The 24,109-nt window shown below is 36.7% G+C and overlaps 1 protein-coding gene and 1 long non-coding RNA gene across 7 annotated transcripts; one reads left to right on the top strand and one right to left on the bottom strand.

The window, feature by feature from the left end:
- Positions 1–1,187: 1,187 nt before the first annotated feature.
- LOC145221697 (kinesin-like protein KIF28) lies at positions 1,188–23,870 on the top strand. 6 transcript variants are annotated; one of them, XM_080088045.1, is made up of 27 exons: positions 1,188–1,399; positions 8,663–8,701; positions 8,980–9,056; positions 9,177–9,193; positions 9,315–9,337; positions 9,452–9,570; positions 10,120–10,198; positions 10,316–10,379; positions 11,989–12,175; positions 12,374–12,526; positions 12,702–12,799; positions 12,921–13,087; positions 13,378–13,535; positions 14,005–14,108; positions 14,248–14,438; positions 14,736–14,878; positions 15,137–15,280; positions 15,491–15,638; positions 15,786–15,873; positions 17,353–17,526; positions 18,138–18,260; positions 18,370–18,477; positions 18,635–18,796; positions 19,124–19,279; positions 19,815–19,940; positions 20,586–20,783; positions 23,159–23,870. In XM_080088045.1, exons 1-27 carry the CDS (start codon positions 1,230–1,232, stop codon positions 23,282–23,284), a joined length of 3,342 nt encoding a protein of 1,113 aa, XP_079944171.1. In that variant the 5' UTR covers positions 1,188–1,229; the 3' UTR covers positions 23,285–23,870. The 6 variants fall into 6 exon arrangements, with proteins under 6 accessions (XP_079944171.1, XP_079944175.1, XP_079944176.1 ...); XM_080088048.1 differs by lacking the exon at positions 1,188–1,399 and adding an exon at positions 3,725–3,753; XM_080088046.1 differs by lacking the exon at positions 1,188–1,399 and adding an exon at positions 6,909–7,045.
- On the bottom strand, positions 1,394–5,611 carry LOC145221764 (uncharacterized). The gene is made up of 3 exons (XR_013859228.1): positions 5,256–5,611; positions 4,796–4,945; positions 1,394–4,212 (listed from the first exon to the last, which is right to left on the bottom strand). It is a non-coding gene; the product is annotated as an uncharacterized LOC145221764 (long non-coding RNA).
- Positions 23,871–24,109: the final 239 nt, after the last annotated feature.

Here is a 24,109-nt window from a genome sequence, read left to right as displayed (position 1 = left end):
TTTTAGTTTTTGATTTCAAGTTTCTGATACCATTTTTGATTTCAACAGTACTCTTGAGACGCAAAGTTAGAGAAGTTATACGTGATGACGTGACCCTATTTGAAACGTAATGTAGTATTTAGTCTTATGTAATGACGTATTTACGTATTCCTTACGCAAAAAAAATGGACTGTTGAATTTTTCATTGCATATCAGATACAAGTAATGTAGTAAAAGATCTGCTTTTAGAATAGGTTGCATTATACTAGCTAAATATATTTGTGACTTTTATTAATGTTTCAACGAAAAGCTGGAGCTGAGAAGCAGAGTTGGACTTTAACAATGAAATCGAGTCTTCGTGGAAAAAGGGACAGGTAGAGTAAAAACAAAGAATTTATTACAGTCCTGTACTGTCAATAGATGCAACGGGTGTAATTATTATTTAACATTTAATAACAAAGTATATAAACCAGTGAGTGTCGTTTTTATGGTGGGTTTGATTTAAATGTTTGTTTGGCGTTTTTGAATACTGCGTTGGTAAAGGATAGCTTACCATGGAAAATCGGTCATGATGGATTTTTTTGAATGTGCCAAAAAATGGAATAATATTTGACGGTTTTAGGCGTTAAAAAAGCTTAATTGGGACTTTCTCATAGTGTTCCTAATTTCCTGTTGTTTGCCTTGTCAAGGCTATCCCATGTGTCCAACATAGGCTAGTTATCCAGACATTTTTCATGAATCTGACTGAGTGAAAGTATTCGGCAAATCATTAACCCCATTGCTCAGCGAAAAAATCGTGTAAGGTCATTCGGCTGCCAACCACGTCAAACATTGGCATCTATATGCTGACAAAACATAAAACAGCACCACTCCTAGAATTAGCCGTACATTTCCTAAAGAGTGTTTTCACATTCTCCAAATATAGTTGCTAATAAATAAATTATAAGTTTTTTAACGGTGTTTATCTGTGACCAACATTAATAAAATTTGACTATATACTTACAAATAGTGTGCGGAGGTTACAATTGGCAAACAATCATTAATTACTTGACCAAAATTAGTAATGATCCAGGGCAAGTTTCAATTGTTGTTGACAATAGCCACAATCAATTATACCTTTTACACATCTACTTTTTTAGTTGTCTGGCAATTATACCTTTTTACACATATACTTTTTTATTTTTCAAAAAGGCAACACTAACGTTTATTTCACAATTAGTTTTGGTAAGACTTTAAAGTAAAACTTCATCATGAAATTGCCTGCAAGCAGTAAGACCGTTAGGAAATGTCGCAACATTAACAACAATAATAGTAGCAGTGTTGTAAGCAACTATGGCAATTCAAGTAGGCTTGTTGTTGCCAAGAAACGTTCACCAGATCCTGACTATCGAACTAAAGTTGTCAGACCAAAGAGGAATTGGTAAGAATAAGATTTTGTTTATTTATTGATTTGATCAAATTGTCGAGGCATTTGTTTGTAGCAGTCAAACTACAATAACATATGTAACTAACATAAAATACAACTACAAAAGACAGGTTCTAGATTTTTGGTCTTAAGAGCTTACTGGGTATCTCCACGTCAACTTACAAAATGTTACTTAGTTGACCTTTTTGTGTCATCAGTTTTCCATGTGTTACCTGGACGTTATGTTCAGCTTGCAAAACTGCTCACAAACATACGTAAAACTCCTCACAAAACAGAGGTTTGTGTTCGGTAGCACTAGATGTACGGTACAAATAGCAATAAAAATAAATACTATAATCGTTTGTCTCTGTGTATATCGTGTACAAAAATACTTTCGCTTTAAAAAAATAGTTGTAAAAAGCAGGGTTATAGCGCCATCGTGTGAGCAAAATCCTTTTTGTTACACCGCCACTAGGTCGCAGAAAAGCAAAGATACAAAGACTTGGTCGCAACGAGCAACGGTCGGGGGCGCTAGATCCATGAACAGACATAAAAAATACTTACCGGGGTTTGAATTTGGGAGCTTCTTCAGTTTAAACCTTACACAAAATAAAAAGCGAATTTGGGTAAGCGAGTGATGGAATGATTTGATGGTTGTTGACCTAGAAACAGACACAAATTACCAGTTCGGCCACTCGGATAAATGTCTGAAACGTTTTTAGCACGAAAACGAAAAGACAACTAATCACAGTTTAGCGTAAAAGCGTGAATTATAAAAAAGAAAAAGGAAACGACCAACAATCGTTTTCGTTATGCTGTGACTACTATTTAAATTGGAAAAGCACCCTAATTTGCATTGAAGCGTTTTCTTGAACAAAAAAACCCTCATCAGTTTCGACCTTGGTATCAAAACAACAAGGTCTAGACTCGTCGGGACAGGTTGTACGTGTTTCGTATTAGCTAACTGGATTTCACGTTTGATTGCACAAGCACAATTTATGACGGAATAATAGCGTCTATGTGTACACAAACCCTCCCTCTGACGTCATACGAAGATTTACTGGTGTAGTTGAGGATATGAACAGTGTTTACTGGAAGTAGCCTCAAATAATGATTTTCATTAAATCTTTACTTAGGCACAGAAATCAGGCCATCAACATACCAAACCAATGTCGGTTTGCAAAAGTACTGCAGTATAGCGTATCATTTTTATGCTGCAGCCTTGCATTATTATTTCCAGTGTATTTCCGTTGAGGCTACATTAGCAACTGGGACATGTGTGGGGAATATAGGTCACCAACAATTCACCTCTCACCATAACTGTGTTTTTGTCTGTTATCTTTATAAATAAGCCTTGGGCCACTAAACACACATTGATATTTAGCTACTTTGAAGGCTGGGTGGTCGCACAGTTGCCCAGAAAAGACCCCAGGCTCTCCAGCCCTCATCTAATGCGTATTACCTAGCGGTAATTTTGAAAAGTCATGTTTTAAAGTCAGTAGGTAATAGGAAAACTTTTTGTTTGACGTCATACAGTCTTTATTGTGACAGGAGCCTTGCCCCAAACACTCACAAAACATCGCATTTTGTGTAGCTTGCACCATCCTTTTATTCGGCAACACCCAACCAAGTAAATGCGTGGCTATTATGTTCTTGATTCGCTTTATTGTGGGTCGAGCGAGATGCTCGGGCAAGTTTGAACTTGATGCGCGACAGACGCAACGTAAATCGATTCAACGTCTCCCGTAAATTCGAGATCTCCGGACGTTCGCGCCACTTGTCATCCAATGTTAGCTCACAGAAAACACGATTGTGTGGTCATAATGACCCCTTATCCAAACAAAGGTTAGGTTGCGCGTTCCACCATAGAAACGTGTGGAATTGTTGTCGAGCCAGGCTTGGTGACGCCCCAGGTCGATTCGCGCTGCAATATTGGAATGTTTGACCAAACGCAGGAAGGTTCAAGGTTCTTTTGTTCTTGCATCAGACAAAGCCATGTGTGACGAACAATAGTTAGATTGTGACGCAACAGAAGGGTATTTGTTTAACGATCTGCAGAGAAGTGTTAGAAGAGCACTTTGAAGTTGAGTACTTTTGTGGAGCGCCACTTACGGTTATGTGGTTTGTGCAAAAACCACCGAATTCCTAATGTCGACTTGTCACTTTCTGTACGCCCGATTATAAGAAAAGACAGTCACCTAAAATATAATTTGTACAACAAACTTTGTTACCATAAAAACACTTGTTCAACCACAATGTCTTGATTTCAAGATTCTATTGCTATTTACCAATTTATTGATCAAATTTTAACAAAAAAATTATTCTCGAAGACGACGAAAAGAGGATTGTGTCATAATGAAAGAAGAAGCGTAAGTCATTTTTTACTTAAAAGGCGTTATTTTGCCTTTATTTAGATACATTGGCTAGACTGTGTAGTGAAGTTTGACGGGACAAAGGCAAATTGTCACATCACTGTGGTTCTATTGTAATGTGAGGACGATGTTGTGATGTAACAATAGGCCCGGTGGTACCGCCTGTATCAAATGTGGTACACGTGTTGTATTGTGTTAAATACAAAATACCACCAAATATTTTGTTGTGATAAAAGTTTATAATATTGTGGATTTTGTATGAAATCTGGCCGCTTAAAGTGGAGGCATTGGAAATGCTCTTTGTGCGTAGCGTGTTTTATCGGGAAAATAGGCATTTGCACATAACCGAACCCAAACTGGTTTTCCCAGGATATTTTTTGGCTTGTATATTTTATCCACAGCAGTCATTGTGTGATCCCTTTTGCCCATTGACAGCGGTTGTGACGTTGTTTGATTCTGTAAAAACGATTTTTTGTTAAACCAGTTTGATTTTCATTTTTAGAAATCAAACTAAACAATGGCGCTTTAGATGTTTCTCTAGCTTGCTACTTTTACGATTACTTGTCTAGAGTATACTTGTGACGTCAAGAAAGGGTTTGTGCGTCACCAAAGTTTCATTGTTTCCGCTGACAAAAAAAAATGTTTACCCACGAAAAGGACTTAACGTATTAAGAAATGTTATTTGACCAAATTAACTTCTAACACCCCCCAAAAGTCCCACAGTTAAATTTGTTTGCTGAAAACTCTTTATAAATTGAGTGTTGGCCTTTGGGTTTAGTGAACACAGTAAAGAAACTCTCATTTGTCTTGAAAAGTCACGTGTCAAACTAATAAAGGACTTTCTCTAACTGTTGACCGTCGTTTTTTATAAAACCATGACCCTTAGGCAAGAAACTGAAAAATACGCATGTACCATTTAAAGTAAAGATCATGCGAAGGCCGACAATTTAAAGCTAAAAACACCATGTCTTAAATAACAAGAAATGGAATAAGCGATTGTTGAATACGCCGAATTGTCAATAAATCGATGTTCACTTACCATAATCGGAGTTCGTGTGAGGGTCAATGTGCAGAAGTTGTGTTGACTGGAGCGCAGGTTAATGATCAGTTTACTACTTCCGAAATGCGACCGGTTCGGGAAAACCAGCAGTTTTAACTTTTAACCACGGAAGGGAATCACTACGCAGTTCTAGAAATTGAAGTGTAAACTTTCACTAACAAAAGCACATGTCCTTTTTAAAAACAGATTGTTGACACTCAGTACGAGTGGCAGGCCTATACAACCAGCAATCAACATGAGTAAATCAGTTCCAATAATTATACGTGCTGCCAAAACAGTGGCCAAAAAAATCAAAAGCATAATTATAAAATGATAACGATAAATTGAATTTTTTGAGACTTTTCAATTAAATAAATAAAAAAAATTAGTACATAAAAAATACTAGATCAAATGCCAGGTTAATTGATAATAAAAATAAACATAACCTAAAAATACTCACAAAAGCTTTATAATCCGTGTTTCCAACACAAATATTCCAAGCGGCATGAATAATGAATGGATTCTTCATCCCAACAAACCTGTCTGGCGTCACAATCCCTCTTATGCTATCACCAAATTCAATTCCTAGCTTTCGTTTGTTTAACGTTATGGGACTTTGGAATAACCTGTTGAATGGAAAAGCCCTTTTTTGTTTGTTCGCGCCCTTCACCTTCGTCTCATTGGATTAGGCCAATCTTCAGTCATTTAGGGTTGGTTGGGGTTGAGAGTGGTCGAATTTTGTGCGAGAGACGATTTTAGGCCTTAGGTGTATTAGAGTTTTAAAAAGATTAGAAACTAAAGTAATACAGATATAACTTTTTGTTAGTTGAACTGTTGTGAATTTTTAAATGAATCAAGTGGTTTATTACGTTTTGTATTTTGTAGGCCTTAGTGCTTTTATAAACGTGTTTATAAGTTGCAGGTAATTTGCAGTTCTATACAAAATTATCAGTTTTGTATCAAAGATTGTTTTTTTACTGGTAATAAGCAAAAAAAGAAATAAGCGGATAACATACAACCAGAATGTTTAACCAAACGGTTTTGCACCGAACCCGCCTTAAAAGGTCCGCCGAATATTTGGCCAAGAGGCCGAACAATTTCGACTGTGTCTGACCCCGCCTGTAATGCTCCTAATGGATGTTTTCTAAAGAATCATATGTTGTTCATTCAAATAAACTCGTTACCGTCATTAACAAAAAACTTTTGTAATACAGCACAAAATAGAAAATATTTTGTAGAAAACATGGCTCGTACTTGAACAATGAATGGTAAACAAATTACACTGTAGTTGGCTGATTTAGAGCTTAACCGATCAATAATGTACACAAAAGCTTGTGTTTAAGGCAAACTTTAAAAAAGTTCTGACCAAAAACCGCAACATAACCAAAGGTCATATCGCTCGGAATGATTTTATCCAATCCGTTATAACTTCGGTGCATCGCTAATAATAACCCCTCAAAAGCCGACAACTGATTTCCTAAATTTGCAACCTGCTGTACAAAACGACAGTTAAATCATCTGGAGGTAGTTTTAATAACAATCCATCAATTTTGATTATTTTCACCCTTAACCTGGAACTCGCGAAATTGTCAAATTTTAAACAGCATGGACATAATAAAATCTTTATGTTGTAAGAGTTTAAACATTTTTCACGAAGTACCCTTCATGGGCACTTTTGGTGGTTCAACTCAAAAAGCTAATCAGACAAAAGCCTTGAACACGATTTTAATCTCTGCCAAAACTGTTGCTAATATAGATATAGTTTCGCAAACACTACACAATATTTGCGATTCTACCGTACAAGCAGTTTCGTAACGCAGGTGTTCTATACTTTAATCGCCAAATTAATAACAATTGTTCAACACTTAAACATAGAGACCGTGTCGGCATAAATCACTTGTTCAAGACAAGCGGTGGGATTTATTGTTCAACAACGGATAATTGTTTGGTAGTTTATCAAACACTACAGAATCGCGATTCGCTTTTGTGACCGCACAAAGCGGCGGTGTCTGGGGTTTCTTTGAAGAGATCGCCCATCCATTTACTTTTTTTCTTTTTAACATTTTTACAAAATTTTATTTACGTAAATTAGCGAAAGTGCAAATGTTGTCAGTTTGATTTCATTGACATTAAACTGTGCCTTTGTCGGCAGTGAAGATTTTAGGAGTATTTTTGGGAGTATAGACGTTTTTAACAATTTTACCCCTATTGCTGGAAAACTTTCATATTCAACATGTCGGGAGGCGAATCGTAAGTAAAATTTCGTTTAGTGTATAAGTCTTTGTAAAATATTGTGCTTTGGATAAATCGTACTAAACGCTTCCATTAATAGCAACATTAGTTTTGTATGGGAGCGTTTTAGTGCGGGCTGGTTAAAGGTAGTGTTGTAGCTTCAGACGCACAGAGGTGAACTTGTGTTTTGCGCATATCAAGCGAACTCAAATTACACGTCATTTGAGATTGTACATTTTCCGGTGGTCTGCAACGTACATTTACTACGATTCAATTTGTTTTCCAATCCATAAAATTTATGGATTACATCATAAAGCCATTTCATTAACGATGCAGGTTGGCTTGAACATAATTCAAACTCGACTTTTCTGGAAATCAGGGTAATGACCTCTAAACTAGTCTGATGATTGTTTGCTATAGGATAAAATGTATCAAAACCCTATACCCGTGGAGATACAAAACGAAACTATTTAGGGCGCTCTCCAAATGTAGGCTATAGCAATGTGTTCGTACATGGGCCTTTAAATTCAAGTTGCTTTTATTTTACCAACGGGCACGCTTGACTGCACAAAACGTATTTGAAAACCCGCTGCAAACGTTACACTTTACTTTACACTTACCACTTGAGTGATTCACCTTTCGCCTAATATTGGTGGAAGTTTGGACCAAGTTACGACGCGTAAGAATATTTAAACTTTATTACAATTCGTTTCATTGTGCTTGTGGCCAACTACTATAAAAAATATTGTTTGTTTTGCAATTTCTGTCGGTTCAACGTAAGGTTTATAACCCTGTCAAGCATAAAAATATCTGTTGATAACATTCTCTGCAACCACTAGCACTTTATGACGTCATTGGGTATTTTCGGCTTCAGTGCCGTTGCTATGGCTCAAAACCAAAGCTAACGACATATTGTATGACGTAAACAATGGTTATAGTATTGTTGCTGCGACGAGACAAAAACAACTGAACGCGTTGGTTGTGAAGTGGTAATGTCATCTGTCTGTTGTCTGTGTATTCACAATGAGATGAAAGTCACAGAGATTACAGGTTCAGGGTTATTTATTTAAAACCTGCCGAAAATTTTCTGCATGAATTCGAATTCGTAAGTTGGTCTAGCATTTGTCTTTCAAATTGTAGTAAATTTAACAGTGTTTTTTTTTTGGTTTTAGTAAAGTTGATTTACAACTGTTGTGTGTACGGGACATTCACAGTTAATGAGTTGGGCAACATAGGATGTTTGCGTAGCTATAAGTCTTCACTTTCACTGTCAAACGTACTAGCCGTCATAAACAAGCTTTGCAGACACAATAAAACCTTTTTGACGATATTGTGTGGTTTTTGAATTTGGTTTTATACGTTTATCAACATTGACTAGATTGTACCACTTTGACAGTGCTAACCTATAACCTATATCTGGGTAACAGTGCATTTATTGCAACCTCTTCACAACAACTAAAATTATTCCCATTTACAAAATTCATGTTAAATTTCTAGACAGACTACTAATGTGTAAAAGCAACTTTGTGTAGACATAATGTGAATTTGTGACAAACTACCTATTCCATTTGATATTAAGCAAGAACACATACAAACTTAAAAAGCATAATCTCTAAATTGTTTTTTTTTTTTCAGGGTAAAAGTAGCTGTAAGAGTACGGCCTTTCAATCAAAGGTGAGAATATTTGTTGTTATTCCACTAATCTGCACCATAAATTGGATGAGAAGAATGATAATAATGTATTTTGCAGTTTTGTTATTTGCTTACAATTCAATAACATTTTAATATTGTTTATTATACAAGCGCTATTTGGGTACTTAATAACATCAAGTGGAGTAGTTGTTTTAAACCAACTAAAACATTTTATGCGGAAAGCGTATGAACAAAAACGTATTGGACATGTGCTTGGTGGTTGCTGTTTTATGTTTATGCTTTAATGTTTGATGTAACAGGGAAAATGACCGAGGAGCAAAATGTATCATAGGAATGAATGGAACGACTACAACAATTGCAAACCCAGAAACACCAAGTAAGAATGTATATTATTTAATGGACATGTAAAATATGTTTAGGGTGTTTCTATTAAACATGACATGTGATTTAGAACCCTGGGCAAAAAGACTAACATCTTGTATTTTTTTGTTTTCAGAGGAGGAACCAAAACAGGTTAGCAATATAATTTAGACAAATCTGAAAAAGCTTGTTTTATTTTGTATATTGTGTTTTTCTAAAATGCGGTACAAATCAACATTATGCTTATAACATCACATTTATTTTTTCTTTTCAGTTTTCTTTTGACTTCTCATACTGGTAAGCAAACTTATTGATTCAATCACTAAACTATTAAGTTACTGTTTAATTTCATTTTAATTATTCCGTTTGTAGTTTAAGGCTAAATGCTTGCAACAATTCATAACATTACAGGTCACATGACAACTTTGATGACATTGATGGTGTCCTAACAGCAAAATCAAAAAAGTATGCAACTCAACGTGATGTATTCGACAATCTCGGACAGGGTGTATTAGACAATGCTTTTGAAGGTAAGTTATGCTACTCATTACAAAACATTGCTGACAGCTAGATGGTTGCATTTTGATTGCAATGGGTCAAAAATATTTGAAATGTGATGATTCAGCAAACTTGCAGACAACCCCTTCCATGATTTAAAGCTTTAATCTTATTGTGGCCCAATTTCAAAGTGGTCCAACCTTACCAGACAAAAGGTTATTCACTGTGTTTACACAGTTGACCAACTTGTTGTCTTAGGAATCCTTACTTTTGTTGTAATCAAATAAAACCTTTGTTTGCTCCATGACACTGCAGAGCTTTCGTTTTGCCCAACCCCAATCTGACATTTCAGGCATTACATAACTCCCAATATTGAACAAACTTGTACCCTTATATATGGCTTAATGACAAGATTTTATTATTGATGCTTTTTATGGGAAGTGAAACCAAATCTTTTTACATTTCACACATATGCCATCATTTTTTTTCTGTGTGCTTACGGAAATTACACAAAAGAGTGGGGATGTGGTTTTCCAAACATGTATTTTAGCAAATACAGTATAATTTCTATTGATCCACAGGCTACAACTGTTCGCTATTTGCTTATGGACAGACTGGATCAGGAAAATCATTTTCTATGGTGGGATATGGAAAAAACAAGTATGTCAAAGTCTGTTTTATCGAAATAATAAAAATATTATGTTGCTTTTTAACTCCAAAATATTTCTTACCCAAAACTACGATTGCTGTTTTATCATCTTTTTTCTGTTTTCATAGGGGTATTGTCCCAATCACATGCGATGAATTGTTCAAAACAATTGGGAGAAGCTCTGAAGAAACAGTAAGTAATGAAATGGTTAAAACATGCTATGGGTGAAAAATTAAAAAATCTAAGCATTTGGAGACAGCCGTAAAATTGAAATATCAAACTTTTTGTTAGCTACGCACAGTTGCACAGTTCGTGTGATAAAAATCATTTGAAAGTTTTCAATAACCTTTCTCACAACATATTATGAATCATATGATGCTCCTTTAATGTGTGACTCATTTCACTCAACTTAAGTGCATCACTGTGGATTGTGCCAAATATCAGTTTACAAAACTCCCCATACCACCAGCTGCTGTAGCGTGTATGTAATTGTTTGATTCTTCGTTGTCAAAGCACCTTTTGTGACACTTAATGAGAAATTGGCCTCTCCCTAGGCAAACTTGATTCCAGTTTCTGTTTGTTTTTGTGTCATTTTCATGATGGATCAGCCACTTTTTGAAAGTTATTGAAATAAATTAGTGTTATGCGTGACCGGGTGTTCTAAAACCAACACCACCTGCTAGTTGGAACCAGAATTGTTTGTATTTCTCTGCGAAGGGTGTAACTGTTTGAGATCATTTCCTTGGCAACAGTACATTAAATGTTACTTTACCATTAAAGGTTTCCCGGTATAGTTCCATAATTTGCATTGATAGCAAATTTTTCAATGTATTAAAGGAAAAAAAGTCTTACTAAATTAAAATCAAAAAATGGTTTCATTTTGTTTTTTAAAGTACCAAAGGATTTAAACAAAAGAAGTTGTTTACTGTTTTACTCACAAAGATTACAAAACTCCTGTTAAGTAAAGGATATTTTTGTGGGGAAAAATTACATTTATAATATTACCGACATATTTTAAAATGTAAAAAAAAAACGGATCAGATATGTGGTCAACCTCATTTCAACTGCAACCAGACATCTCCATTGTGTGAATGGAGCTGAGCAAATTGACATTAGTTGGTAGAGAATTGAGAGTAATGGTTGATTTACCCCCCCAGACAGTTGAAGGTGCCATTATGTCTGTTGTCTCTGGGTCAGAGAAAGTGAATAGAGTCACCGGCCGAAATTTAATTGCCCTTTTACCGTATTCGATGTCCTTTTTTTGCAGCCAACATAGCAATATTGTGGGTACACAAACTATTTGATCTTTTTATGAATGTCATAGTTGATTGACATCAAACAATCACAAATAGAATCCGATGGGATCGCTCGGTCTTAAAAACTATTTCTCTGTCAAGCCATTTTAAAGTATTGTTTGCCCTTATATAACTGTTGCCATAACAATGTACAACATATTTGAAACTTGCTTAGTCACAATATATAAATTCAGAAATGAGCCAACCCTCATAATACAAGCTGGTTTTAATAAGGCCAAGAGCACAAAACACTTCAGGGAATTCAATATTTTGAAATTTTCGTGATAATTATCACGATTATAATCATTTGTCCAATGAAAGTTTTTTTTTAAAAAAAACAGGCCAAGAAACCTAGTTAGAAATTATCATTATGCAAATAAACACAGTCATGTAACAAGCACTGTACCGATTTTGTTTTTGTAACTTGTTCACTCTGGCAACAATACTTTGTCACCAACCATGCCATGGAGTGTAATACCTGATTTGTTGATTTTGCACACAAACAGAAATATGAAGTGACATTTTCCATGTTGGAAATTTACAATGAACAAGTTCGAGATCTTCTCACAAAAGACAACCCCAAGGGTGGATTGCAAGTCCGTCAGAATCCCAAACTGGGACTCTTCTATGTCGAGAAGTTGAAGAAAGTTGCTGTAGGAAGTTACAATGAGATTGAGAGGCGTATGGAAGAAGGTGCATAAAAAAATACATAGAATTCTTTTCTGCATTTTTAGTCACAGAAAAATCGTTGAAAGATACTTTTGCTTGTGTAATACTTTTCAGGTTTAACCTCCGTTTAAGATTTAATTAACCCTTCATTTAAACACAGGCATATTACAAAATAATATACTGTTGGTCTGTGTTGATAACAAGTTGTTTTTCTGCAAACAGGTACTTCAAACAGAACTGTCGCATCCACACAAATGAATGCAACAAGCTCCCGTGCTCACACAGTTGTCACCATAACATTTGACCAGATTCAGAAAAATGAGGCTGGACAGGAGACTAAAAAGAGTTCTAGCATCAATCTTGTTGATTTGGCAGGTAAACAGAGATTTTCACCTATATAGGCAGTACTGTATATGACAGTTATGTAGTCAAATTTATTGATGTTAGACATATTGACTTCTGCAAAATATTTGAGTGTATAAAAAATACAGCCACGATTAAAGTTAAACAAAAGATATAGGATGTAAACTGCATAAATACAATGTTTAAGGTTCTGAAAGAGCCGACAGCACAGGAGCTACTGGTGATCGATTGAAGGAAGGAGCAAACATCAACAAATCGTTGTCAGCTCTCGGAAATGTCATCTCGGTAAGTTACTACGTCAAAAAGTTAACCCAGCTCGATTTACGTGCAACCTTGCTGTTTATCCCACTTGTTTTCTGTTTTATCGAGCCTGTAATGCACGACCCTTAAAATATCTTTTGTACAGGCCCTCGCAGACTTGTCCCTTGGCAAGAAGAAGGTGGTAGTGCCATATCGTGACTCCGTCCTCACAAAACTGCTTATGAATGCTTTGGGAGGAAACTCAAAGACCATTATGATTGCTGCACTTTCACCCGCTGATATAAACTACGACGAAACACTCTCAACTCTTAGGTAAACAACCAAAACTGCTTCTTATACCCTAATTTGAAATAATGCAAGAAATTGCTATCTACTATTATTTTCGAACACCCACAAATGTTTGAACACCATCTTTTAATACACAGGCGAAACCGAAAGTAGTTGTTTTTGAATTTATTAATTATTTATTAAAAACATTTTAAACAGCAACGGATTATTATTAAAAACATCAACGGATAAAAATGTTAGCACTACGGATGATAACAATTTCAAAGAGCAAAGTTTATTAGGCATACATATTACAAACGTTAAACTTTTTGCAGATATGCTGACCGTGCGAAAAAGATCAAGAACAAAGCCGTGGTCAACGAGAATCCTCTCGACAAACTGATCCGAGAACTTCGGGAGGAAAACGAAAAGTTGAAAGGCCGATTATCAGGCGACATGAGTGTGGTGCCACAGAGTGGAATGAGTCCAGAAGGTAAGATAGGGTTTAAATTAAAAACTGAATTTTAGGGACTTAAAGAACTAATTTCGTATTCAAAGTTTGCTCCAAATGATTATAATCATTATGATTATAAGTGTGTTTGTTTTCGAGTATTATAAACTACTTTAATTAGGTAGTAAATTTAGTACAATTTGACAAAAAATGTAAAAGACATTAGAACTGAGTTCAATTTATTCCAATTCACCTGAGAGGTATAATCTTAAAAACATCTGAAAAGGAATACTGGAACGAATTAGAGTACCCCAAGCCTGCAAGAGGCGTTAAGCGTCATTTCCAAACAGTGTAGACTGCGATGGGATTCGAACCCACCAACCTATCAGTTGATTGTGCATAAACAAGTGTAACAACAAAAAACAAATCCAATTTTTCAGGCCTTTGATTAACAAACGTGCTCATTGCATTACATTAGATTATAGATGAATTAACAATGTACAACATTCAGACATCGAGGCAATGCGTCGCCAAATGGCCGAAGAAATTCGACTTCAACTGATGGCCAACCAGGAAATGATGAATGATATGGATTGGGATGCGAAACTTGAACAAGTAAAATATAGAAGAAGTTGGTTAAAATATTTTGGTGCAACGTGGAATGTATAATGTCTTTCATATTGCAGACTTGAAACGTTTTTGTTGTACTTATTTTACAGGAATAAATTTTGACCCAACATTTTTTTTGTTTTAGTCTCGTCAAGAAGACGTGATTTTGGAACAGAAGCACGACAGTGGAAAGATGAAAGCCGCACACTTCGTGAACTTAAACGAGGATCCAATGTTGTCGGGGGTTATTAAACATAAGATAGAGAAGGGAAAACAAATCAGAATCGGAAGGAAGGACGCCGATCCAGCACCTGACATTGTGCTCACTGGTTTAAGGTGGGTTGGGTCTAGTTCCGAAATTCAATATAATTTTGTAAATAAGTGTATAACCAGGGTGTTATAGGGTGTTCTTTTTTACTTGCTATTTTTTCAGTTTTGCTGTACTACTACTGACACCGTTTTATCATTGGTTGAAACAGAATAACTAATTCAGGCTAAACAGCTCTGTAAACTAACTTGCTCAAAAATATCTTTGCACAAGTAACAAAACACAAGTAACATATCTTAGGAAGTTAAAGAGAAAGAAAGTCTCCCAATCACTTGACTACAACAAACACATGTTTTTACCCGCAGCATCCAGAAAGATCATGCCAGCATTCATTATGAAGAAGAGGATGTTGTCATCAAACCAGGAGCTACAGGATCAAAGATCAAAGTTAACGGAGCTCCTTTGACTGGAGAGCGAAAATTGGAGCACAATGATCGTGTTCTATTCGGTAAATAGGCCGACATCTAACCATATTTAAATAATTGCAATTGAGAACACACCCAATTTAGATGTCAGTTTTTCAAAAAAATATTCAAAAACTGAAAAATATTTAAATCAATTCAACTAAGGAATTAATCGTATCATCGTGCAACATAAATTTCTTACAACCGGTGCATTTTGCTTTTTTTCGTTTTGGCAAAAAATGCGCAATTCCTGTTTTACGTACCTAGATTGTAACGTCATTGACATGTTTGTGACGTCACAGGTTCTAACCATCTTTACGTGTTCGTAAATCCGTTGAAACCGGACCTACCAGAAGGTTCGCCTAAAACTGTGGACTGGGACTTCGCACAGAAGGAGTTGGCTGAAAACAGCGGCTTCTCCACTCTACAAGCTGGAATGAGCAAAGGTGAGAAACCCACTGTACAATAAGTCCCCATAGGATAATTAATTTAGATTTATTAATTTTGAGAACTAAAATTGTATTTACCCGCAAAGTTAAAGTCAGTGTTTTTTCTTCTCAGTTTTGGCTCGAAGGTTTATAAAATGCGTGCTATCCCCTGTACTTTAAAACAATACAATCAGACCTGCTTAAAAGTAAAATTTTGAAACTTTGTAGACCAACAACGCACTCAGGAACAGGTTTTGGAACTTCTGCCGATGATCAGCGAAACAAATGCTGTCTCGGAAGAATTAAACAAATACAGATCGTTTGAACTTGTTCTCATATCCGGAGGTTTACAGGAAGATAAAGATAAAGGACCAAAGTATGATTATTTGCCCCATTTATATACAATGCTTAATAGTTAACATTTTTTGAATTAAAAATACATTTTCTGCCAGGCCCTCAAAATCCAGCATGCATTCAAAACTGTACGAATCTTATAAGTCTCATGTTTGCTTGTTTTTCTCAGGCCCATGGTCAAGGTTCGAAATCTTTTGAACGACAACATCTGGTTGTGGGAGCGGGGAAAGTTTATGAATAGACGTTACATGATGCAGGTGAGATTGGTTGTATGCCAGTGCAAGTAACCTACATCTGTGGCAAGCGCAATACATATGTACATAAGCTAAATACACATCAAGACCAAAACCTTGTAAATTAGGTTCATGTGAGTTGTATTGCAGATTTTAGGCACCTACAAGGTAAATATCAAGTAATGATGTAAGCCAGTGGTTCTTAACTGGTTGTCCATGATGACTTTTTGTATGGTCCACAGGACGTCCACTACAATTGTTGACAAACTGGAGATAACTTCATATTACATATTTCAAAATGCTCAAATCAATAATTTATGTCACTTTTCAAAAAATCGGTTTTCGGTGCTTGTTGTGCATGCTTACTTTACTCAAACTCGAAAATTAAATAGGCAACGACAAAATTAAATAGGCAACGACATTATTTTAATAGGCTGGTTGCCCATGGCCTTAAACAGTCAAGAACCACTGGTGTAAGCTCTCCTGGAATCTCGCAAGCAAATAATGTTTAAATGTCTCGCCTTCAGTCAGTTTAATTATGTTGGCCTGGAATGACTTGTTTTTATTCCTAAATACACAAAGTTTGACACTGCACCTCGTTTAACCCTAGCAACGCCATGTTTCAAGGGTGCAATGTGTGTCTAGTTGTCGTGGCAACCGACGCATTTAAACATTGCCTTCGTCTCCTCAACCGAGGGCAAATATTCTGGCATTGTGACGGGCGATGCACCATTATGACGTCAAGTGTGGTGGAATGCAATGTTTGTTGAACAAATTTCACGTGCTTTGTTGAATCTTCTGGCACGTCACCGACAGTTAACTTCTAGTTGCAAGTAGTTTTATGGCCCTGTAAATTGGTTCGAGTCTAGACTTGCTTAAGTAACACCTTGACAAAGACCTACTTGCGGGTAAAAGGTAAATATAATGGATTTGGCTGCCTGGAAACATGCTCTTTGACGATAATTTCAAATATGTTCTGGGTATGACAAATAGGGGTTATAAGTTTAAGGGTTTTTGCATTGACGTCAGTTAATATGGAATGTTAAGTACGATGTTTCCAATCGTGTTTTAACTTACGGCACATAATAATTTCGCGCCACCCAGCGACAAATTTATAAGTGTTCCCATCAAACGCAGCGTTCAAACTTGGATATAATACCTTAAATTGTTTACTGCGACGTATTGATATATATATATATATATATGTTGGTTAATCTTATCTTGACGTTGATTGCAAAAGCAATAAAGTATTGCCACCAAAAATATGGAAAACCACTCGCGACACGGTTGGGATCAACAGGTTTATTGTGACCTTACCGCCTACCTAGTACACTTCGCATTAAAAAGGTTCAACTTAACTCCGGGTTTTAGACTATTATACTACACCTTTTTTAAGTCCACCAACTTATTTAAAGATTTCAAGTCATTTTATTGTCAGTGGGGGAATTTGGTATGTCTACTAGCTGTTCTGAACTATTACTTACTAAAACTTGAAATTTTCAGGAACAATACCAGCAATTTGTGGATGGTGACGACAGTTACAAGAACATTCCGCTCGACAAAGATCCATTTTTCGATCCTCCAGAAGATGTGATTATTGGAACTTCAAACGTTTTCCTTCAATCTCTCTCATATGCACTTGATTTCGACGACAAACTTGCTGTGTCAAATTACAAGGTATGCACAGTGTGTACATTCAGAACGACTATATACTGGGGATACCAAAGTTGCCCACATGCAAACACAAGTTAATTAAGCAAATTCGCCAAGATGGCCGAGTGATTAGCGCATCCGCCGCGAGTTCACAAGGTTGTGGGTTTTAATCCTGTCTCGTCACTTGTGTTCCCTGAGCACAAAAAACGGGCCTAATTGCTTTTGCCCAAACCTTCGGAAGTCACCTAATTCCGTAAGTCGAAAAAATCAAGTACAATGATTCAACGGACTTGCGAGGAAACAGGCAGCTCGACGGTGAACTCACGGCATAACGCATTTAGGTGTTGCCCGCCCAATGAAGACAAATATGAAACGAACACACATACATATAACAGAACAAATTGTTGCTTGACATGTGAGACTTTACAGTAAAGTTAAATGAGACAGACAACGACATCTTGCATGCTGTCGATGTTTGTTGCTCCTGTTAGGAAGCGAAGTGCTAAAGCTGAACAAGGTCACTTGAATCTCCAGCGTGTAGATTTATGACTTAATCTTGCTTTTATTTGAATGAACATCTGTATTAGTGTTCTAATGCTTGGTTTGTAATTCACCGAATGTCATTGATCATGTAGGGTGACGAGGAAGGCTCACTCTACGTATCTGTGTCTCCCTGTGACGGAAAAGGGAAGTCCTTGGACGAGGAAAGCTTCATCGAAGATCCCAGTGAGTTGCTTGGAAAACCCTACTACTTCAAGGTAAGCTGAATGACCTAACAATATCAACAATCCTTAATTAAAGACCACATATGTACTTAATTGGCTTAAAAACTGTTTAATAGAAGCGTCAAATTTTACTTTCCTGTAGGTTGCAATACGAAGTGGAGAAATCAACAACTCTCGATTCACCAAGGGCGTTTACGTCAAGTACAAGACTTTGGGAGACGATCAACCAGTTTCGACCAAAGTTGTCAAGGTAGCAAACATTTAAACGCTTTTATCCACGTAATTCTCTTTTTTTATACTGCAGCCCGCTTGGTTTTCTTAAATTGTTAACGCATAATTAGCTGAAGATTTTTTTTATTATTTTTGCTTCTTTTTTGTAATGACGCTAATCGTTTGTGACGTAACAGGAGAGTCTGTCACCGGAGTTCGGGTACAGTCGTGTGATAGCGATTCAGTCTGTAAACGAAAGCCACCTTGATTACTTCGAGAATAATTCCATCACATTCTTCGTGTACGGATGCCAGATGGACACACCGCCCAATTCCAGCGTGGAAAAACTTAACACAAAGGTACAGAAATTACAATAGATGCATTGTTGGTGTATCAATGGTGGGATAGCCTATAACATTCGTATATTTAGTTAATTAAGTCTCTTTATTGTACTAGTGCGTCTTCATTTTCTTGTTTTGCGCCTGTAAGATAAATTCCAGTAAGGTAAATTCATCTACTTATAGTCATATATTTCCCCATATACTTTAGCTAACTCTTTTTAGTACAGACATGTACAAAAATAACTACTTCAACGTTAAACAGACAAACTATGTACAACACCATAAAATTGATGTACTAAATTTTGGTTGGGGTAACTGTATTGCAATGTTAATTTAACCTTACAGGAGCTACGTGAGATGGCTGGCCAGATGCGACCGAAGATGGTGCGAAGGGCTTCGATTCTACCCAGCAAACCTGCAGACGATCCAAAACTCAAATCCGAACTTCATACCTTACAGAGGAAATTCGATCGACTCGAAAAGAAGGAAAAGCGAATCCAGGTTTGTTCTCGAACTTTCTATGAGTAAACCACCTTGTGGAATGCTTGGATCAACTTGTAGGGAAAATGGTTCATTCTAATTTCATCGCTTGGTAATAGTCCTTTCGTAACAATTTTCGCATCGTTGTAATTACAATCACAATGTACTAAAATGCACTGAAATCACAAGATACCATAGTGTGATGTAATCTCAATGTACTATATGCCTTTCTCTATACGACAAGGTGAAAATATCTATGATTACAAAACAGTGTACTTTAAAAATGTACAATTAAATTGCCACAACAGAAAAATCTGCGATATAATCACCATAATATATTAGTGTGCCATGATCGCTGATCTGTACCGACGCTTCAGGGCTGATCCCTGTTATGAATTTATCCATAATACACATTACTGCGATATAATTACCAATTTACCATGCGATGAAGCTACCACAGTAAAAAAGTACTGTGATAATATTACCGGACACAGAAAAAAGTCAACACCAAGATGCTAATCTCTGCTTTTGGTACTTACATATATTTTTTGCACAGCAACTTTGCACTGACTGGGGTGAGCGAGAAAAGGACCAAGACTTCCAATCCTTCTACAATTCCATCAATGCTGTGGCTTTCAGTAGCGGCAACAAACTCAAAAACAAAGTTCGGATCATCACTGGCGTGAGTATAACGCTTCACTAACCATACGTGACTAAATTTCGTATTTCTAAGCAGAGAAAGATTGTTTTATAATTTGGTGGTAATTGATTTTTTTGGCAATTAAATTGAATTTTACTAACAAATTTAGTTATCCTTTGTATAGCTGATGGCGCATTATAAATATAGTGTAGTTATCGTTATTTATCCAATATATGCAAGTATATTTTTTCCGGTAATATGTTAGCGTAGCTGTTGAATTATAGACTATAGTAAATCGAATGCTGACTGTAGCGAATTTCAAAAGCTCTATGACATAATAATGATGACGTAGGTAATATTTTCTACGATTTAACGATAAATTCTTCTCATCAGCTGATTAAAGCCCAAAAATACGTGAGAGAAAACCAAAACGAAAGCGTAAGCATCTGATGATGACGTAATAGTGACGTAGACAATAGCCTTTTATGATCTAACACTTTGGTTTGCTTTTGATCTTGTTACTAATGCATGCTTAGTATTCGGGAAACCCCCATTTTGCTCCCTTGCAGTCCAAAGGGGACGTCATAAACAAAGTAGTTGTGACGTCATAGCGAGGTCGGTGATTTGCGTTGACGCACCTTGACACGTCACAATGCATGTTAATAATTTAATTGTGATGAAACACAGGACGAAAATAGGAGGAACTCAGACGCTTTCAGTGTGTACAGTTTCGAATTGACCCCAGATATGCGGATAATTCCTGGTCCTTATGAGGAAACAATAAAAGAAGAAGACGAGCCTGATTCGGACAGTCGTAGAGGTTCAGACCCCGCCAAGAACGGGGGAACTACCTCCATCCCATCCAATGGGACGGGGAAAAAGCCGGTAAGAATATGAAAGGCGAAAACACACAAGCTTGTTATCAGAGCTTATTGCGAAGAGTTTGTTGGAAGTCATTGGAAAATTCCGCGAGGTTTTGGTTGCGGTAGAAGTACAGGATATAATTTTAAATAAAGCCCAGTATACTCTCAATAAATAAATTCAATTTTAGTAAAAATAGACTTAACTCCAGCGTATGTGTAAAATGCATGTTGGTGGTGGCAGGATTAGAACAAAAAAAACTCTCAACCGTTATAAGCTCTGATAACTCCGGGGCAAGACGAGTTCTTTCCCCAAGCATGTGTCACAATAGTCGCAGCATCATAATACGTCATCTCTAACACGTAGCATGATTCAGCAATTTTTCATCCCCTGCATGAATCGGTGTTTTGTTTCTGTGGTGTCGTTGCGTGAAAAACGTTTTTCACAAAAATGACGAAACCAATGTAAAATTCGTATCGTTCACAAAACAACATTTTAATTCGGTGTCAAATGTAATTTCTTTACATTTATGTTTAAGTTTCAGTAAATCTCATTGAAAACATCGAGCCAGTGTTTTCGGGTCAAGTTGTTTAACAAAAAATGGTTTGAGCTGCTAAAGGATTTAAGACAATGTTAGTACTCAACTGCAATGGCTTTAATGTTCTCTATGAGCTCACTGTCTGTACCGAGTATCCTACTAAGCCTTGTATATAGCCAGTGGTGGGATTCAAAGTTTTTGTCAGCCGGTTCTATCACAAAAGTCATATTTTTCAGCCGGTTCTGTTACAAAAAGTCTATTGACAGTAACCAGTAATGCTAACCGGTCGTTGATCTCATATAATTTCGCGAGACGGTTCTATAGAATCAGTGCGAACCGGCTGAATCCCACCACTGTATATAGCTATAACATTGTAATGTTAGTTGGCCAATAGCCAATAGGCTGTTAACATATAGCGTTTTGCGCAATACTGACTATACCTAGCTTGGCTAAAACTTAAATGCATGAAACTTAAACCTAAATGTCTGTCATGTAACGTTGAAACAAACGTAACGAGATTAAATCCATCTTTTTTACGCTAAGACTGTTTAGTCGTGTATGACATCATATACACCAAAGAACTCGAACAAGCACTCTTGTATTGTTAATTATGGAAGCATTAAGTCATGGTTTAAAGTGGATGTGGCTTCACATCATTAACAAACTTCTGGGTTTATTCTCATTTGGCAACCAATTTAATTGCTTTGAAAATTATTGTTTAACAAACTAGTTCTCAATGGCGTGTTACAAAAATTATTAAATGGAAAATTAAAATTGTGGGGTTTTAACACATATATAAACGCAACTTTATCATAAAATTAAGAATGTTGTACATTGTACAATGTATACGGAATACCCTACTTGCTTTTAGTGGTGAAACATCCACTTGCACTATAATTTGTCAATTTTAAGCAATCACGTCACTTTATTCTATGCATTCTGACTGGCCACTCGCCTCATTATGTCATGATGCTGTGACCAATCACTGCCTTTCGTGTTCTTACTGTTATTGTTGTGATTTCGAATCGACCAAGAAGCTTCTTGGATCGATTTGTGACTTGTCAATTTACACGCTGAAAACTTTCGGGTTTTAGTTCCACCGCTAGATGGCATAGTTGGCACTTTGCACTTCGTAACTGCACAACAATCGGAAACAATTATTTTTTTGCTAGTGCAGAAAGTAGTTGAATGAAAAGTTACGGGATTGACGTCATACGATCAGGGAGCAAGGTAGGGGGTCGGAAACCCCCCCAAACACGCGCATCCGAATCTGCACATTCTTTAGATCTTGCGCTTGCTTCGCCGTACTGGTGATGTCACAGTGACGTCAGGTCGACAAAGCCTGATGCCGTCACGTCGCGTAAGTCTCATACCATCGCGAAGAGGAAGCCTTGTGACGTCAAGACGGTCAAGTATGACGTCACGACGCGTAAGTGAGACTCCGTTTTTCCCACTTGTGGAACAGAGAAGGAGTAGTGACGTCAGTGTGGTGACGTCAACATGCTGTGGTACAACTGTAAGTTATATCAAGGGGGTTTGTGATTGTTCATCCAGATTGGGTTTTACGGGAAGGGGGAAATTTATCTCATACATGACATGAGATCAACAAACTTGAGAAATCCGGATCAATTCAGGGGTTTGATTTTGTGCATGCTAAATATTGATTACTCACATATTAGTATGCCGTGCTTTGCTGTGACTGCATGATACCAGTCTGTGCTTTGGTATTTCTCGTCGTGTTTGTGCTTGTCAAATTTCAAGTTAAACTGTATGAAGGGATCAAGGGCTTTAAACAAAAATTTAAACGCTTTGTACAAATTGGCGCGTTTCACCGAATGACATCTCTCTAATGTTCTCACAGATTCTTCAAGCTTCGAAACAACAACCGCAGCAATCCAAAGCAATAGCGTCCCCTGCTAACGGCCGGCCATCGCCCACATCGAGTGGAAACAGCGTCAAAGGCTCGAAGGCGTGTGTGATCATGTGAGTGACGTCACAGTGCAATACCGACTGTCACTATTTGTTCCATTATGACATCACACACGTCTACATTGTTTATACGTAGTTAGCTGCATAGTGACGTTACAACCTTGCTTTTAGTATTTTGTTTTGCGCGTTGAAAATTACTTTTATTTTTTTACATTGTTCTCTCTTGGATCAAAAGTTGGCCTTCGCGTGATGACAGTACAATCGAATCGCGCTTATTTATTCTATTTCGCTGCAGTAATTCGTATTTTCGAGCCATGTTGCACTTAACCAACTTTCCCTTCCGCGCTAGTAGGAGCTTCGCTTACATTTGGTGACGTCATGTTAGTTGTGACGTCATTACATGACGTATACATGAGATAGTTTTACCCACAAGCCACATGAAGTCGTACTAGGCATTATTATAGTTTTCGCTCTTTTGTATTTTTTTGTTTCCTGTACAGAGCAGATTTTCTATCAACATTTTCTATTGTGTTTTTGTAATTGTGCCTTCGTGACCATTGTAAAGTACTTTCGTCACATCATAATTTGCCACTGTTATTGAATCGATTTTGTTTAATTACGAATAAAAGGCATTCACCATTTTATATTGTCACACACATATAAGCTTAATAATATTGAGTAGATATAGAAAAAAAAGCGCTTGAAAGTCATGGGTTTTGTAAAGGTTGGCTTGGGTTTGTATAAACGTAATCGGCAAAAGTAAAAAGCCAATTAAAACAAAAGTTCCAAGTACCTAGTTCTTTAACCAAAACAATTGAAAGTTAGTAGCACAAAAATGGCAATGAAACTCCTTTTGTGGCCCTGAAAGCCATGAACTTATATT

Source organism: Phallusia mammillata, chromosome 1 (genome assembly GCF_965637545.1).
Source record: "Phallusia mammillata chromosome 1, kaPhaMamm4.hap1.1, whole genome shotgun sequence".
In the NCBI taxonomy this organism is placed as follows: domain Eukaryota; kingdom Metazoa; phylum Chordata; class Ascidiacea; order Phlebobranchia; family Ascidiidae; genus Phallusia; species Phallusia mammillata.
The sequence above is the reverse complement of the archived record's forward strand: the minus strand, read 5'-3'. Positions and strand labels throughout refer to the sequence as shown.

Coding starts and splice junctions, on each gene's coding strand:
- LOC145221697 (XM_080088045.1), top strand. CDS start 1,230: ATGAAATTGCCTGCAAGCAGTAAGACCGTTAGGAAATGTCGCAACATT. Junction 12,176..12,373: donor TGAGAGGCGTATGGAAGAAG/GTGCATAAAAAA, acceptor TTCTGCAAACAG/GTACTTCAAACAGAACTGTC. Junction 15,281..15,490: donor ACAAGCTGGAATGAGCAAAG/GTGAGAAACCCA, acceptor GAAACTTTGTAG/ACCAACAACGCACTCAGGAA.